This window comes from Melanotaenia boesemani, chromosome 14, assembly GCF_017639745.1.
Source record: "Melanotaenia boesemani isolate fMelBoe1 chromosome 14, fMelBoe1.pri, whole genome shotgun sequence".
In the NCBI taxonomy this organism is placed as follows: Eukaryota; Metazoa; Chordata; class Actinopteri; order Atheriniformes; family Melanotaeniidae; genus Melanotaenia; species Melanotaenia boesemani.
Window position 1 is genome coordinate 28797326 of NC_055695.1, and position 18656 is coordinate 28815981.

General features: G+C 40.6%; 2 protein-coding genes across 2 annotated transcripts; one reads left to right on the plus strand and one right to left on the minus strand.

The window, feature by feature from the left end:
• The first annotated feature begins 44 nt into the window (after positions 1-44).
• On the plus strand, positions 45-11851 carry gtpbp6 (GTP binding protein 6 (putative)). The gene is made up of 10 exons (XM_042006539.1): positions 45-701; positions 1705-1842; positions 1921-1991; positions 2083-2213; positions 2294-2364; positions 2433-2591; positions 2691-2899; positions 4479-4627; positions 11260-11412; positions 11487-11851. Exons 1-10 carry the CDS (start codon positions 317-319, stop codon positions 11611-11613), a joined length of 1593 nt encoding a protein of 530 aa, XP_041862473.1. The 5' UTR covers positions 45-316; the 3' UTR covers positions 11614-11851.
• Positions 11682-18414, minus strand: si:dkey-66a8.7 (PI-PLC X domain-containing protein 1). Its single transcript, XM_042006540.1, has 6 exons — positions 18019-18414; positions 17571-17707; positions 15084-15212; positions 13552-13707; positions 13289-13472; positions 11682-12187 (listed from the first exon to the last, which is right to left on the minus strand). Exons 1-6 carry the CDS (start codon positions 18098-18100, stop codon positions 11916-11918), a joined length of 960 nt encoding a protein of 319 aa, XP_041862474.1. The 5' UTR covers positions 18101-18414; the 3' UTR covers positions 11682-11915.
• Positions 18415-18656: the final 242 nt, after the last annotated feature.

An 18656-nucleotide genomic window follows, 5' to 3' on the forward strand; every position in this document is an offset into this window, starting at 1 on the left:
GCCTGTAAGGCTTTTCTTGGGGGATAATATCCCATTAACCCATCTAAACTCAAAACACGGCATTGCATGGCTGTCGTATCTATAGGATGTAGTCAAATGAAGCGCAAACATAGAAAATTAAACTTATAAAATATGTAATATCCGACATATGACAGTAATTTATAAAGAGGTGCCGACTTGTGTGGCAGTTTGAGCCCCTGAGCCCAATTCAGAGAGCAAAGAGGACGCAGAGGAGGTTATCGAAGCTTCCAGTGACCTGCAGTGGTCTTTTAATTACAATGCGAATGATGCCAGTAAGAGAGCTTCCTGAGGCATTATGACAACACTGACAAGGGCATGGTCATGGCTGTCTCTTCTGCAGCGGCCCTTCACGCGCAGCTGCCCCAGAGCAGCAGCGACCTGCAGACTCCCCCTCACACACCACACCGCAGCCGTAGTCGGCGTCCTGCAGCACCGCCAGAGGTACGAGCCGTACTCCAGGGCGTTTACGCTTTCCGCGTGCAGACTGAAGGGCACTGATGACTTCAGCAGCGGATACCCAGAGGAGGAAGAAGACGAGGATGAAGAGCTCCCGGAGGACCGTGAGGTAGAAGAGCTGTTTCAGCAGCAGGGTTCTGCAGGGGTCGGAGAGGGACATCACAGGGTGTTCATCGTCCACCCGGATGTGAAGTGGGGGAGCAGGAAGCAGCATCTGACCACCGGTAACGAAAGCTGTCTACATACACGAGACTGACGATGAAAATGACATAAATATACTTAAAAATCACTTCATCAGGTCCATCTGCTTGTTAGCACAAAGGTGAAGACGACTAGCTGAAGTTCAAACTGAGCATCAAAATGAGGAACAAAGGAGATTTAAGAGACTTTGAACGTACCACGGTTTTTGGTCTGAGTATTTCAGAACCTGCTGATTTACTGGGATTTTCACACACAACCATCTCTAGGGTTTACAGAGAATGGTCTGAAGAAGAGAAAATATCCAGTGAGCAGCAGTTGTCTGGACCAGAATGTCTTGTTGATGTCAGAGGTCAGAGGAGAATGGGCAGACTGGTTGGAGATGATAGAAAGAAAACAGGAGGTCTAATAATTGCTGGTTCCAACCAAGGTCTGCAGTGTAACATTGCTGGACACACTACACGTCCAGCCTTGAAGCAGGTGGGTAGAAGACCACACTGGGTGCCTCCTGTCAGCTAAGAACAGGAATCTGAGGCTACAATTCACACACACTCACCAACACTGGACAATAGAAGATTGAAAAAGGTGGAGTGAGTCTCCATTTCAGCTCCACATTCAGATGGTAGGGTCAGAAACATGAACACATAGATCCATTCTGCCTTGGATCAACAGTTCAGGCTGCTGGTGGTCTAATGGTGTGGGGGATATTTTCTTGGCAAACTTTGGGCCCCTTTGTGTCAACATGGCCTGGTTGAACCACCACAGCTGGGAGTTGCTCATCATGGATGCAGCTGACAAAGCTGCAGCAACTGTGTGATGCTGTTATGTCAATATGGAGCAAAACCTCTGAGGAATGTTTCCAACATGTTGTTGAATCCCTGACACTAAGAATTAGGGGAGTTCTGAGGGGAAAATGGGGTCTAACCCATTACTAGCAAGGTGGGCCTGATAAAGTGGCCAGTTAGTGGGGGTTTTTTTTTTGTTTGTTTGTTTTTTTTTAATTTAAAATATGAACTGGTGTGTTTGCAGCTGAGCTGATGATGGCTGAAGCTGTGGGGCTTGTGAAAACTTTGAACAACTGGATAGTGGTGGACAACATCATCCTCTCCACCAAGACACCAGAGAAGAAGAGGATATTTGGCAAAGGGAACTTCCAGTATCTCACAGGTACCGTCCACTCCTTGTAAAGAAGTGCCTCGCACCAACATGTATGTTATGTGAATCATTTGTGCTTTCCTCCATCAGAGAAAATCAGGCAAACAGCAGGAATCACTGCGGTGTTTGTGAATGTGGAGCGTCTGTCCCCTCTGTCTGAGGTGAGCATCTCTGAAGTTTGCTTTCTAACTGTTCTACACAACAACCTTCATTCACCGATGGCTCATTTTTTAAAATGAAAAATCACTTTAGAGGGAGTTTGAAGAAGCCTGGGGGGTGAAAGTCTTTGACAGATACTCAGTGGTCCTCCACATTTTCCGCTGCAATGCCAGAACCAAAGAGGCCAAGTTACAGATCTCCCTTGCAGAGATCCCCTTGTTAAGGTAAACACAAACTTCCCATCATGTCGTTTCTCTTGTGCCTTAATATGTTAAACAACACTTTGTAATCATGGTTATGGCAGATCACGTCTAAGAAATGAAATTGCGAACTTGGATCAGCAGGGAGGAGGAACAAGATACATCGGTGGCTCAGGTACCGCAGCACCAACCGCAGCCCCGCTGGATGGAGACTAGATTCGCTGTAATGATGGTCTCTTACAGGTGAGACGCTGTACGAGGTCCAGCAGCGGCTGCTGAAAGAGCGCGAGATGAAAATTCGCTCAGCTTTGGAGAAACTTCGTAAAAAGAGGCAGCTCCTGCGATCTCAGCGTAAACACAGAGAGTTCCCCGTTGTGTCTGTGTTGGGCTATACCAACTGTGGTGAGTAGAAGGTCCAGCTGTGGGACCCTGTGATCGTATCTTGAATTAATTCATTATTAAGATGCAGTTTTTAAGTTATTTTTACCTTTAACTGTGTAGGAAAAACTACTTTGATCAAAGCATTAACCGGCGACACCAGTCTCCAGCCCAGGAACCAGCTTTTCGCCACCCTGGATGTGACCGTCCATGCCGGCCAGCTGCCCAGCCACATGACTGTGCTGTATGTGGACACCATCGGCTTTTTATCCCAGCTCCCCCATCGGCTCATTGACTCCTTCTCCGCCACCCTGGAAGATATCAAACATTCAGTATGGAACCAAATCAAGATTTGTCACACTCTGGCAACATGAACTGTAGCTTCTGCTCTTGTACTTTGTAGTGAAAACTTTAAGCCGGCTGAGAGAAATCTCACAAAAAGTCTTTGGCTTATGAGCAACATGAGCAGCTAAAGATTTATTTACAGTAACATATAACAACATGAAATGTTAGGCTGTCATTTTTTATTCAACCAAAGCTGAGCCAAAATGCTGCAGCACACTCGAGCTCAGTTCGGACTTTTTTCCGACGTGTGACTCGTATCAGATTTTTTAATTACAGTAACGGCACAAATTAGATTTTTTTTAAAAAATCCGATACATATCTGATCTGTGTTGAAGCGACCTCAGTCTGACCGGTGCTGACTTCACAGAAGTGAGACAAACGTCACAATTCTGCGCCGGTGGAAGGGGAACGCGGCAATATTGAATCATGACCATATTCCATATTCACTTTTGTAAATACCTTTCACCCTGAAGTGTGATGAAGTTCGCACTGAAATGATAATGTGAACGACCACGCGAAACAATCGGATCTCAGAATAGAACTGGATTTGAGCATTAAGATCTGCAGTGTGAATGTAGCCTAAGTCCATCCTTACTGCTGCCACAGGAATTCAGAGGCTTAGTAGCAGCCAGGTGCTGCTGATGCTCTAGATCTGTGGTTCCCAACCTTTCTTCCTCATACATATACTAAAAAAATACATGTCAGGGAACACATTTACAAAATATTAACCTCTTGTGCAAGTGGCAAAACACAAATACTAATCCTGAAACAAATTAACAAAAGATGGCTTTTAACAGAAAGATCATGTCCTAAATACCAGATGTGACACAGCAATGACCTCATTACATAGTTCAAACAAATGATTCAGCTACACATGGGAAGCCAGTGGCGGTTTTTTGAGGACAAAAACTGCACACAGTGTGTTTTATAAAAAAAAAGGTCCAGAGACCATCCACACGAAGAACAAAAAGGTGTAAACAGGCTGAAGTTGAGTCCACAAAAAGCAAACATTGTTCAGTTATCAGAAACTACATGAAACGCCACTGATGTCCTGTCTGATGAGAAGCTGAGCAAAAGTAGAAGCTAAAAAGTCAACCTGAGCAGTTTTCCAGATGTTTTAATACAGGTGGTACACAGGTAAATATCTCAGGAAGGAACTAGCCTTCATGATTCATCTCAAACAAAAGCAGGGTCTTAGAAGAAACATTAGCTCGGAGTTTTTTCTTTTAGAGCTGGAACAAAACTTTTCACCGCATAAATCAAAATTAAGACATGATTTCTGATTCTGGCTGCTAGCTCCCAGAGTTTCTGTCCCACAGTGATGAGACACACATCTTCGTCATCAGCAGAATCTCTGCTTTCATGTGACACCTTGTGTGGAAAAATTAGCAGACGCTCTAAAGAGGACAGAGCTGTTCTCATGTTTGTCTTACATTCCCATATAATTACTTGGGGTTTGAACTGTGTTTGGAAAATGTACTCGATGTCCTTATACAATGATGAAATGAGTTGTTTAGCATATTTGTTGAGTTGCTCACTTAGGTCTTGTATCTCTTTTCCTTCCAGGATCTTTTGGTACATGTCAGAGACATAAGCCATCCAGAGACGGTGAATCAGAAGGTCAACGTTCTGAATGTCCTGAAAAACCTGCAAATTCCTGACAGGCTGATGAGCTCAATCATAGAGGTCCACAACAAAACTGACCTCATTGACAAGTAAGAGTTGCAGCACTCTGCTGGTTTTATCAACACGCTGCAGAAATCAGTCCGGAAATCATGGTTTTAAAGAACTTGTTCTCATGCAACTTTTGTCTTTGGGAATCTTTGCATGTGTTTTTTTATGTGTGTTTATAATGATGCTGAGGCTTTTTTTAAATACTATGCAAGGTAAATTTATTCTAGAAAATGAGAGGCATGTGTTGTGCATGTTGTGTCCATTAAACGTGTAAATGCTGAACTGAACGTAACGCATTTGTAAATAACAAACTTGAATGTAAACTCATTTGGATTATGTGAGGTCCTGTAACAGTCACTGCCAACATTTTCACCAGCGCTACGCCGACTTCACACTACGATACCCATCATGCATTGCACACTCTAGTTGGTGCATTTGATTTGTACTCAGAAGTCGGATTTTCCGAGTTCCCAGTCGGAAATGTAACAAGAACACCCCTTGAAGTTTTTTTTTTTTTTGAACAATTTTTTATTTTTAATATGTTAACTTCACAAAATACACTTAATAAAAAAAATAAAAAAAAAAAAAAAAAAAAAAAAAAAAAAAATAAAAAAAAAAAAAAAAAAAAAAAAGCAAAATAAGAACAATTAGAACAAATGGCACTTCTGCAAGTTTTCTATTCAAACATTTTTCTCTCTTTTTTTTTTTTTTTTTTTTTTTTCTTTTTTTTTCTTTTCTTTTTTTCTTTTCCCTCCATGCCCATCCCAAAATTCAAAAGTACATCTTACATAACATTCAACCTTGTACCAGAGGGTTTTACAAATAAGAAAAATAAAAATATCTATATCTTTAAATTTCCAAATGTAAACAAAGGTATTGTTACCAAAGTACCTTTCCAAGAGAAAGTAAACAGAAAAACATTATGTCCAACCAAAATAAAGAATGATAGGAGCCCACAAATCCTTAAACGAATCCATTTTCAAATGAAGCTTTGCAGTAATTTTTTCCATCAAGTAAACCCTTTTTAAACCCTCTTGCCATTGAAGGAGAGTGGGAGGCAAGGCCTTAAGCCAAGACCGTGTTATCATTTTCTTTGCCACCAATAGACAGATATGAAGTAAATGAACTTCCCTTTTACCCAAACTGCCCACAGGAGACAACCCTATAATATAGTATGCTGGATCAAGTGGTAAATTAAAATTTAATATGGCACAAAGTTCTGCACGTATCCCTTGCCAATAAGAATTCAAGACGGGACAGTCCCAAAAAATATGCAAATAGTCCCCAATTTGTTTACAATCCCTCCAACATAAATTAGTTTTAGTTTTATCCGTATTAAATATAACTGATGGTGTCCTAAAAAATCTCATCTTAACTTTCCAGTTGAACTCCTTCCACATTGGACTGTTTGTAATTTTATGACCTTTTTCACAGGCCTCTTCCCAATTTTCATCTTGAATAACTGTATTAGCCTCTAGCTCCCACTTCCCCTTCAAATCCAAGGAATTATCAGACATGTGAGATAGTAAGTGTTTACATATGTTCGATATTATTTTGGCTTTAGTTTTCTCTGTTATTACCTTAATCAAAAAATTCTCTATTGGGGTAGGCGTCCGTTTCAAAATCTCCCATTCCACATTTGATCTTAAATAATCCCGCAATTGTAGATACCGATAGAAATCACTAGAGCATAAACCATATTTGTCTTGCAGCTGTTTAAAGGATTTCAGAACTTCTCCATCAAACATTTGATGTACAGTTATAAGCCCTTTATCCGCCCAAATCAAAAATCCCGGGTCCAATCTGTTAGGTAAAAAGTCAGGAATCTTAGCAATTTTTAGTACTCTTGACGTTGTTAAAGGTGCGTCTATTTTCTTTCTAACCTGTGCCCACACCTTCTGTGTGCAAACAATCCACTCATTTTTAATTTTGAGATTACTCCATTTCTTCTGTTCCAAAAAAGGTGCAGTCTCCAGCGAGACGGTTGGGCAATCATAATTCTCCAGATTGATCCAATTATTTTCCTCATCTTGCAATACCCAGTCTACTAACCCACGTAGCTGTGCTGCCCAGTAGTATAATTTAAAATTAGGTAAGCCTAAACCTCCATTCTTCTTTGGGCTACATAATAATTTTAATCTAATCCTAGGTTTTCTTCCTTGCCACACAAATGAAGAGATCATTTTATCTAACATTTTAAAGGTGGACGGTGGGATCCAAATAGGTAAGGCCTGAAACAAATACAACAAACGGGGAAGTATATTCATCCTAACTGTTTCTATTCTCCCAATTAGTGACAAGGGGAGGATTTCCCAGCATGCCAGGTCTGATTTTATAGTCAAAAACAATTTACCATAGTTTTCATTATACAACTGCGATGTTTGTGGGGTAACCATTATGCCTAAATATTTAAATCCTTGAGTGGGCCAATTAAACACGGCAACTTTGTCCAATTCCTTCGGCCTCTCACCAACCAACATCATTGCTTGTGATTTTGTCTCATTGACTTTATAGCCCGAAACCAGTCCGAAATCCCCCAGACAATGTAAAAGTGCTGGAACAGAAGACAACGGGTTAGTAATATATATTATCACATCGTCCGCATATAGCGAAATCTTGTGGTCTAGTCCACCTACTGATACTCCTTCTATTTTCACATTGTCTCGAATAAGTTCTGCCAAGGGTTCTATACTTATAGCGAACAATAACGGAGAAAGCGGATCCCCCTGCCTAGTTCCCCGTTTCAATCGAATAGTTTGAGAAAAATGTCCGTTCACTCGTACTCTTGATGTCGGCTTTGAATACAGCACTCTAATCCAATTAACAAAGTCCGAATTAAATCCCATCTTCCTCAAAGTACCTTCCAAATATAACCAATCAACTCTATCAAATGCCTTCTCAGCATCTAAGCTGAGAAGCATTGATGGTTCCTTTTGGTGTTTTGCTGCAGACATTAAATTTAATGTTCTCCTTATATTGTTTATCCCCAGACGTCCAGGCATAAACCCTGTTTGATCTGGCTTAATTATATTATTTATGCATTTCTGGATTCTTTTAGCCAATATTGAAGTTAAAATTTTAACATCACAGCATAATAGACTTATTGGTCTGTATGAGGAACAGACAGAAGGATCCCCTCCCTCTTTGGGAATTACGGATATTATTGCCTGGGACCAAGATTTTGGCGGGTCATTGTTAGCGAGGGCATAGTTAAACACCCTTTGTAGAAGGGGCATGACTTCATCTTTAAAATGTTTATAAAATTCCCCCGGATAACCATCCACACCTGGTGTTTTATTATTTTTTAAATTCTTTATTGTATCCTCTATTTCCTTTCTTGTAATTGGGTCTGTCATTGCTTTAGCATCCTTTTCCGTCAGTTTAGGTAACTTTATTTTTCCTAATAAATTTTCAATCAGTTCTGTTTTATTATCTACCTCTGGTGAGTCGTACAGGGCCTCATAATAAAGTGAAAATGCATCAGCTATATCTTTAGGATGAGATACTACTTTTTTTGAAGACGGATTTACTATCTTTGCCACTGTACGATTGGCTTGGGCTTTACGTAGCTGAAAAGCCAGTAGCCTACTGGCCCTATTTCCCGACTCATAATATCTTTGATTAGCAAAACGCAAGGCCCCCTCTGCTTTATATGTCAATAGGTCGTCTAGCGCCTGTCTGTTTTGAATGAGTGTTTCTAAAATCCTTTTATCATTTGTCTTTTTATGTTCTTTCTCTAATTCCATTATACATGTTTGTAATCTTTTTTGTTCCTTATCTCTGTCTTTTTTTATTTTAGATGAGAGTGCTATCCACTTCCCCCTTACCACCACCTTTGCAGCTTCCCATAAGGTGGAATCTGAAACTTCTCCATTATCATTATGTTCCATGTAATCCCTCCATTCTTGTTTTATATTCTGAACAACTTCAAGGTCATTTAGGAGTGATACATTTAACCTCCAGGGTTTAATTGTTTTATCTTTCTCTAGATTTATGGACATGACAACTGGAGCATGATCTGATGTTGTTATAGGTTCTATGTGGCAATCAGTGACTTTATAAATGTCTTTCTTTGATAGCAAAAGCAAATCAATTCTGGAGTAACTATTGTGCACCTTTGAGAAGAAAGTATAGTCTCTCTCTTTTGGATGTTTGTGGCGCCACACATCAACTAAACCAAGCTCCTCCACCATATTTCGCAAAACTTTTGTTTTCCTTAATGTTGGTCCCTGATCGAACGGTTGTTTGTCTAATTTCTGGTTCATTACACAATTGAAGTCCCCTCCCACTATCAAGAATCCCTCCGCATGCATTGTTAAGATTGTTGAAGTTTCTTTTAAAAGTCCTGGATCGTCTTCATTTGGTGCATATAAATTTAAAATTGTTACCTTAATTTCTCCAATTGTACCCACAACCATAATATATCGCCCTTTTGTATCTTCATATGATTTCTCAACTGTGAGCCCTAAGGCTCTATGGCACAGAATAGCCACTCCTCTTTTATTGCCCTCTTCACATGCAGAACTATAGACCTGTCCCACCCAATCCCGCTTGAGTTTCTTATGTTCTTTGTCGGAAAGGTGGGTCTCCTGAAGTAAAGCAATTGAGCAATTCAGCCTTTTTAACTGCAACATAATTTTTTTTCTCTTTATGGGATGGTTAACACCATTAATATTATAACTGATAACATTCAGAGTAGTCATAAGTGATATTTGTACCAGTAGAAAGAAAATAATATTTTTTGCAGAGTGCCGTAGAACCTGAACAACTAACAAGAGAACAAAACATGTCTAACCACGATAAATATACATAGACTTCCAATAATCCAGTGGTTGGCCCTTGAAAACTAAACAAGAAAACAATAGCAAGAAGGGCTTCCCACTCCCGATGACTACTGGGCAGAGAGCAATAGCTCCCTGGGCCAAGTGCACTAAGTGCAGTTGCGACTGGCCTCCAGGAAATCCCAGGGTTGTGCTCGAGTCGCAATATAAGCCGAGTTCTCATCAGAATAGGTAGAAATCTTTGCCTTAACCCCCACAAAACTCCCAGTATTCAAAATACTAGTGTACTTATTAAATCTTAGCCGAAAAGAAATAAGCATCTTTCAATTACCTGATAAATGACATCTCCCACTGCAACTTATTGTCTCTGCAAATGTCCACCTACATCTGTTATTCTGTCTGGCCTTTTTTTTACTCACAGTCCGTGAGCACTGACTCCCTGTTGCCTCCATTGATAATGGTTCTTATGTCTGCCGTGGACAGTTGCTGTTTCTTCCTCCGTCCACCTTGAGTAGACCATCCTTCTTGAACCAACTGTCTCTCCAATATGTCCCGGTCCTCCATCCCTGTCTCTACACCCAGCTCTTCAAGCGTTGACTGTGCCTCCAATAGTGAGGGGAACTGCTTCGTACCTGAGTCCAAATAGAGTCTCAGCTGGGCTGGGTACGGTGACTGGGCTCTGATGTTTTTCTCCTTCAGCTTTTTTATCACTTCACGAACCTTTTTTCTTTTCCTCTGCACTTCAGCTGAGTAATCTTGATCAAAGTAGATCTTATGACCCTGGTACTGCGCATTCCGTTGCTTCCACGCCTGTTGCAAAACTGTCTGCTTCACCTTAAAGTCTAAAAAACGCACTATTATTGACCGCGGGGGCGCCGCGGCGTCTTTAGGCTTTGGACCGAGAGCTCTGTGCGTTCTCTCAAGTTTAATATCAGTCCCTTCTTGCAGCTCCAATGAATTTTTCAAAAAGTCTGTCACAAATGTCATCATGTCATCTTTCTCAGCCCCTTCTGGTATACCATACAGCCTTATATTATTTCGCCGGAGCCTGTTTTCCATGTCATCGCATTTGAGAGCGAGATTAGCTTCCCTCCGTAGCAAGTAGCTCAATACTCTCTCGTGCTGCATACATCTGTCCTCGGTAGCACCTGTTCTTTCCTCAGTGTCGGTCAGTCTTCTATCCAGTCCCTCCGTCCTTTGTTTTAACTCGTCCATGGTAGACTCAAGCCTAGTAAGAGAAGCTTTCATGTCACGAAAGGAATCAATATTTTCCTGTCGCAGTTTACGAAGCTCCGCTAGCATCTCCAGTTCAGGATTAGCCTCCCCACTGCTTTTCAATGGTGTAGCTTCAGCTAGCGTTAGCTGCTTAGGGCCTGCTTTGCCGTCTTCATTTTTTCCACCTTTCACGTCTCTTCGCGTAGTTTTCTGGGTCGAACTCATAACTGCAGTTTCCCTGTCTTGTAATCTCGTGATCATTTATCGGTATTATACTTTTATTCGGCTATTTTTAATGGGTCAATCGGAGCTAAAGTTTACCTGCCTGTCTCGGCCATGACGTAGGCGGAAGTCCCCCCCTTGAAGTTTAATATCTGGATGCTTTAGATGTATGACTTCCCAGCAGCAGGTTAGTTGGTTAGTTACAGGTTTCTCAGGTTCAGTCTTTCATTCTCAGTTTTAACTGAAAACAACTGAACTGAACTTTGAACTAGCTCATGAGAACTAGTATGAACTTGCACAACACTGGTGGGGAGGGCGTCCTCCACCAATTCAGGTGCTCCATTTTAATAGAGATCAAATCTCATGTTAACCTAAAAAGTAGAATATAATATAGGTTTATGGTGGGTCATTCACTCAAAACATAAATAATCAGTTCCACTTTTTGTTTCTCACAGTTATCAGTCCACGGAGCCGGGCGCGCTGCCCACATCTGCAACGGAAGTGCGAGGCCTGGACGAGCTTAAGAAAGCAGTGGAGGAGGAGCTCGTACGGTCGACTGGAAAACAAACTTTAGATCTGGAAGTTAACCTCAGCACTCCTCAGTTAAGGTGCAAACGTGTTCCTGTCGGCGCATTATTGCTGTTTACCACAGCTGTGGCTAAAAATGTGTCCTTGTTTACAGCTGGCTGTACAAAGAAGCGACCGTCCAGGATGTGCAGGTGAACGCAGACGAAGGCTCGGCAGTTGTCAAGGTCATCATCAGCACTGCTGCTTACGGCCGCTACAAGAAACTGTTCGGAAGCAGATGAGGAAGGACGGAGGGGAGTCATCCTTCCTGCTGTGTGATGGCAGGAACAAATAAAGACTGAAAGACAACTTAAGAAAAACCTGTATTTACTGAACAGTATATAGAATATATCTGATGGTACATATTTGTAAGAGAATAAGATATTTTCTTGTAAACATACTGACTGCACAAAAGAGATAAAGAGATAAAACACACAGAATGTGCAACATAAAGAAAAAATAAACATAAATTTCAATGAAGGCACAGTTTCATTTGCATTGTAAAAGCTGAGAAGCCAGAAAGTGAGGTTTGATGTGACTAAAATCACGGCCGTTGTTGCCTTTTCGTGTAACAGGAGCTCTTCTGCTGCAGTTTGTAGTTCAGTGCAATCACCAGAGGGCAAAGTGGAAGTGGCCCCACAAAATCTCCTGCTATGATGTTGAGACTCTTGGGGTCTGAACCAGGAACTTGCTCCTCCACCCATTTTCTCAAACACTGCCAGTTGCTGTAGGTCAGCGTTCGAAGGGATTCTTTTGGGTTCTTGGCGATGTATCCCCTGCTGGCTGTCAGGTTCAGGCCAGACACGAAGAAACCCTCTGTGGGAATAAACAGACTATAGACTTTTATCTGCATGAAAACACCAGGTAATGTGACTGATGTGCTTTAATGCAGGGGTCTTCAATAGGGGGTCTTAAACTTTATAGTTGATTAAATGGTTTTATATATTTATTCTGCCAAATTTAAATGCACATTAACATGAACCCCACGTATTAAAGTGAACAGATAAATGGAGGCAGTAGATGTTATTTTTTATTCAGAAATGGCTGCTTTTGGTAACACAGGAGTTCTCTCAACCTGGGCACCACTTCACTCACAGCATAAGATTAACCTAGATTTGTACCGTCAAGCCTCCGGCACACAAAGATGAGGAAAGATACTCGTATTGCTACTGAAACAATCACAAGGCTGCATATTACAGGCTGGCTCAGGTATCCATCATTGACCAAGAGCATGTTTCAGTTACCCGCTGACTAAGATATACGCAGCAATATTATTTAAAAAGAGATACCTTTGTAAAAATAAAAAAGATCTCACCCAGGAATCTTGAGCAATCAGATCAAGAAATTCCTGCTAAAACACTGCAGCTCTTATCCTAAACAGCTGAGGGCAGTATATTATAATGCTAATTGTATGGACATTGTTAGGAGCAAAAATAGTTTTCTAACTTTACCAACAAAAACTTCATGAGCACAAAGAGATATTCTCAACCTAAAACAAACCACTGATGAAAATGGAAGGGTTAAGGCAGCACCTGCTGATATAGGCAAGTGGAAATGAGAGAATATCCAAAAATATGGCTCTGCAGGTGATTTGGTGGCACTATACAGAGAGCCACTTGTTGCCAAGGACATGAGTGCTGAAATGTCAGACGTCATGCTTTTTCTCATGAAAATTGTCAATACAGTGTAGTGGAGTGCTTGTATACGCGCCTCTCTTCTAATCTCTGTGACTCAGTGACTATTTCTGGGTCACCAAACCTGCACATCTCAATGACAGTTAAAGTTAATATATGCAGTGTTGCAATATACACGCTGCTCATCTGTATGATGGTGCAGCTCCATCCCTGCATCGGTTTGGAGGTCCTTGATATGAAAAACTTTGAAGACCACTCCTTTCATGTTCTAGGACAAACTCACCTGGACGTCCCATGTCTTTGTTCCACTCCAAGTAACCGATCACTCCCTGCGCTGTGTCCTTGTTGGCCCACCAGTAAGGGATGGCAGGCCACAGCTCCTGGTGTCTTGCTGTAAGCTGGGAGTCGTATGACAGAATTACTTGGTAACCAGATGCCCAAAGACTCCGCAAGCTCAAGTCGGATTCCTGTGGAGGGCCAGATGGATGCATTCAAGCTGGGTTTAGTTTTAATTGTACACATTACCTACAGAAGAGGAAAACTAACCTTTCGGGGGCAAAGTTTTGAGCTGAACAACTTTTTCAGGCAGAAAATGAAGGATTCGTGGCACGTGTCATCCATTCCCTCAAAATGGCTGCAGGCAAGGATAACAACCTCCTTTGGATGACACTTCAACCAAGAGGCAACAGATGCAAGTGTTTCCTGTACAAGAGGAAGATTTCACTGTGAGCACTGGGAGAAGTCAAAGAAACGTCATCAAACCACCTTCTTTCACAGTAACATGTTTCTCTAAGAGGTAATATTACAGACGTGAACAAAAGATACACACATTAGAAAAAAGAAATAAGAAAGCATAGAACTCCCCCAAAAAATAAATAAATGAAAAGTAAAATAGAAAAAAATTTATATTTATAAAAATACTCAAACATAAAAACGAATAAGAAAGCAAAAACAAAACAACTCTAATTAATAAATATATAAACAATCAAATAAATAATAGAAACATCAATAATTGTAATTTTTTTAAATAAAAAAAAAGATTTTTAAGAAATATGCAAACATAAAACCTGAAAGTAAGAAAGCAAAGAACATCCCATATAAATAAATAAAATAATTAAAAAAATAAAATAGAACATTTAAAAATAAAAAAAGATTTAAATATATACATGCACATAAGAAAAATGAACAAGAAAAAAAAAAAAAAACACCCTAACTGAATAAAGTAAACTAAAATAGAAAATTAAAATAAAAAAATTAAAAATACCCACAAAAATAAGAAAAACAACATATTAAATAAATAAGCACGTAAAGCACATAAATTAAAAAAAAAATTGATCCGGGAGGGGCTCAGAGTAGAGCTGCTGCTCCTCCACATTGAGAGGAGCCAGATGAGGTGGCTCGGGCATCTGGTTAGGATGCCTCCTGGACGCCTCCCTGGTGAGGTGTTCCGGGCACGTCCCACCGGAAAGAGGCCCCGGGGAAGACCCAGGACACGCTGGACGGACTACATCTCTCGGGGGGCCTGGGAACGCCTCGGGATACCTCCGGATGAGCTGGTGAATGTGACTGGGAGAGGGAAGTCTGGGTTTCCATGCTAAGGCAGCTGCCTCCCGAGACCCAACTCTGGATAAGCAGCAGAAAATGGATGGATGGATGTAATGTACTTTTCTGCAGCTATAATGCTGTATGCTGGAGAGGATCGCTGTGCTGCATCCAGTTTTAGAAGTTAATCAGATAAAATAAACAACAGGGTCTGGTTCTATCTGGATTTCCAGGATCCTGGAGAAAAAAGGAAAAATGCTACACCAGAATTCCTCTAATTTGAGGCAACGTGCATAGCTGTGTGATAAAATAGCCTCCATAAACCCACACTTGTCACACAGACGGGATCCTTCTATGCAACTTAGTCTTTGAGTAGTTTAACCTGTGTAGGATTGTATATTGGATCAGGCAGTAAGGGGCATTGATGGATTAATGTGCTCTAAACTTTTCTCTCACACCCTTGAAGGTATCAAGGTGCAAAGCTCGTTCTAAAAAAACCTCAAACTGAAGCGTGTAACAAAGTGACTTAACCTCACCAGAACTGTTAGATGTGTGTATATGACGTGTGTGAAGTAGAGGCTGCTGGAGGAGTCGTTGGGTTTGTGTGCAACACGGAGGTCAAAGAAGCGAATCCCCATCGAGAGCTGCTCTTCAATGATTTTGTCCTGAACAAAAGAGACAACCAATGTATAAAATAACATTTTTCTTATGGTCTAACAGACAAGGTATTTAAAGACATTATAAATGTTTTTGTGAATTATTAATGCATTCATGTGGCCTAGAGGTAGCTTCATATTTGCAATGATCACATGAGCATCCTGGGTTAATGGGATGCCTGAAAAGAAAATAGCTGGCTCTGCAGTTCCTCTGTTCTCTGTTAAATATCCCTTCTCATTGTTTCTGAGGCTTTAAACTCTGACCTGTTTCACTTCGCCATGTTTTCTGCTGCAGCCAGCAGATGTTTTCACAGAAAAGAGAGTGTCAGATAAACAATCTCTTGTTTTTGTTTCTTCAAACTTTGGACCATCTCAGAGGCCACAACTCAAACTCACGTGATTTCTGGGGGGCTGGGCTCAAAGATATCCACGGCAACAACTCCTGAGATCTTTAATGTCTGTGTCAACAGTTCCTGCCACATGGGTAGGTTTTGCTCAGGCTGAGCCCAACTTATCTCCAGCATGATTTGAGAGCAGGTCATCATATGCCCGATCAAATCTGTCCAAACCACTCTGATTTAAAGAAATAAACAGACAACTCCAATTTCATTTTTTTAATTTTAATTATTGTCTGGCAATTTCCCCATTTCATGCTTCATTGCCTAAAAAGAAAAACACTTTGTTATAAAAAGTCATCATTCACTGACATTTTGGCCCATGTCTTCATGGATTTCTTATCTTCAGTTTTAAGTATTCCTTTCCCAGCCCGCCTTTGCGATCTGGTGCTGTAGGCAGACTTCATAGAGTTACTTTGCAGTCATCTGGGCTCGGTTCTGATGATGCAACCCCCCTGAGATGCCCTTCATCATCGGGCAGTCCCAGTTGATGCTCACCGCAGCTCTTCCACAGAGTTGAAGGGCTGTTGCAGTCACCCTGAACCTGTCTTCCACCCCTACAATTATCTTCATACTGGCTGTGAAATATCTAATATCTAATCTATAAATATAATAAGCTTATTAAATTTAGTAATTAGATAACACATGCCAACTGTAGCCCACCATGTGTTTAACATCCACTAACTTTGCTGGAAATCCTCCCCCTAGCGTCATTGCGGGTGGTGGCGGATGCAGCTGTTTCCCTTCTTCTGTCAGTTTCATCGTGTTTTTGGGTATAAATGGGAGATGCCTTTCATAGGTTTGCCGTGGACGTGCTCACATTGGCTTAATCAACACGGGGTTGTGATAGCTACTTCATAGCTGGTGTTTTGGAACCAACAACACAGGTTAAGATGTCAGAGAATTTAGCAACCTCAAACTCAGGTGTAATCACAGGATTTGTTAAACCTCTTTTCTGGAATCCCCCCAGAAGTCCCAGCTGCAGGCCAAGAACCCCCACCTGTAAAAATCCTTTTACAGTAGGCTCTGGTACTACCTGTTCTGTACAGTGTAGCTTCAGATCCACAGCCTGTCTACTGCAGAAAACCACACTTTAAATATGAAAAGTATCCCTTTAAAGCACAGAAAAAACTGATAAAAATGGGTCGATCAAAAATTAGGATGGAATATTTTGATTTGGGGGGAAAAATATTCAGAAAATTGTGAATCTTTATGTTGAGAAACTTCTTCACTTCAAATTTTTAAAAATTGGCGGTAAATTTTTAAAAATTTATTTACTATAAAAAATCTTCAAATAAGATGAACAGATAACAAGGATACTACTTTTATAAAGAAAGTTTAGACAGGTAAGGCTTTGGGTCAGCATTATGGTGGACTGGTTCAGTATCACATTATATAAAATAAATTCTTTTAAGAGGAACATATAAGAAGGCATTGATAAGATGGACTGAATTTATTCAAGTTTAAAACACAATGAGAATGTAGGAAACTCCTGATTTCCATCTTACTGTATGTCTCCAAGAACTCCAGACATCTTCTAAATGTATGAATGAGAACATGGATGAGGTGTGCACTTTATATCACTGTTTATGGAAATTTCGTAGGAACACTTCTGGAAAGATGTCATAAAGTGTTTAAGAATGTTTAATATTAGTGTTCTTCTAGATAGCTCTGGGTGTTTGCACAAAGGTTTAAGAAATTCATGCTAACATGGAAATGGATCAGACTTACAGACCTACAGCCTAAAAGTGCAATTTCCTTGTTTGATATGGAAGTATGAGACATGAGGAATGAAGAAAGAAAAACTAAATAAATGAAAAATCCCCTAAACATGACAGCTGGTTGTAAAAAGAGCTGACTATATATATAATATAAAATTAACAAAATATTATCCAACTGATGAAGTAACAATATCTAATAAGATTCTATCTAATTATTTTCCACTGCTGCTTTACTTCCCTCTTCGACATACCTGTGTGGTGGCCCATTTAAAGATGGCAGGCCTTGTGAAGCAGTGGAAAAGTACATCCAGGAGGCGGAAAAAGTCAGACTCAGACCGGACCAGAGGGGAGGTTATGTCCAGACAATAACTCATGGTATCATGGCTCCCTGTCCAAAAAAAGATGGAAATAAAAGATAAATGCTTTAGAAAACAACAAACTGGTTTCTGATGTTACACACCTCATGACTCGACTGTTTTAAGTGGTGAAGTGTGTCTGTGTGTGATTACTGTTCAGTGTGACTGATAATCAATTAAACAAATTATGTAAAACCTAAATCGTTGCTTTAATTGTCAATTAATGTATCTATTACTCATTAATATACGTAATTACTGTATTATACGTTTTAGGAAAAATAACCAAGGCTGAAAAAATGCTTTGTAAACGACAGGTCCTGAAAAGCAGATGCACTGACTGTACCGGGTATGGCCAGGTCTGTCAGGGGAACGTCCCACAGCTCCTCCGGTAAAGCCGACATCCAGTCCTGGCAGCTCAGATCCATGTCGCGCAGTCAGTCACGGACCTGCAGCAGACTCAGTAAAAAGTATTTCAACTGTGGATCTGAGAAACCTGTTTTAACGTCACATGGTCCATCCAGTTTCCCTTATCTAATTCCTTTAAACGATCGACAACAAACTGGAACCGCAGCCAAGACAGGTAGAAATGAAACTTCTGGTTTCTGTTGAGGTGACTGACGGACACACCGACACGAGTGGGACTGTAACATTGTGAGGACACCCCTGGGAAATGAGGCTACGTGTGTTTCTGTGTGGGGTATGTGTGTTGGCTTTAGCAGCAGCCTAGCACAAAAACATAACCACTAAATATACTAAACACTAAATTGTCGTAGTGATGACGTAGGCACGAAAAAGGCGGGGCCTTACTTCCTGTTTCTCTGCTCAGTACAAAATATCTATCTATCTATCTATCTATCTATCTATCTATCTATCTATCTATCTATCTATCTGTCTATCTGTCTATCTGTCTGTCTATCTGTCTATCTATCTATCTATCTATCTATCTATCTATCTATCTATCTATCTATCTATCTGTCTATC

What these genes read in the sequence shown, in the direction of transcription:
- gtpbp6 (XM_042006539.1), top strand. Translation starts at nt 317, where the DNA reads ATGACAACACTGACAAGGGCATGGTCATGGCTGTCTCTTCTGCAGCGG. An exon ending in GAACTTCCAGTATCTCACAG is followed by an intron (nt 1,843 to 1,920) that starts GTACCGTCCACT and finishes TTCCTCCATCAG; the next exon opens with AGAAAATCAGGCAAACAGCA. An exon ending in GTTGGGCTATACCAACTGTG is followed by an intron (nt 2,592 to 2,690) that starts GTGAGTAGAAGG and finishes TTAACTGTGTAG; the next exon opens with GAAAAACTACTTTGATCAAA.
- si:dkey-66a8.7 (XM_042006540.1), bottom strand. Translation starts at nt 18,100, where the DNA reads ATGGATCTGAGCTGCCAGGACTGGATGTCGGCTTTACCGGAGGAGCTG. An exon ending in TTAAATGGGCCACCACACAG is followed by an intron (nt 15,213 to 17,570) that starts GTATGTCGAAGA and finishes TCTTTTGTTCAG; the next exon opens with GACAAAATCATTGAAGAGCA. An exon ending in ACACACATCTAACAGTTCTG is followed by an intron (nt 13,708 to 15,083) that starts GTGAGGTTAAGT and finishes CCTCTTGTACAG; the next exon opens with GAAACACTTGCATCTGTTGC.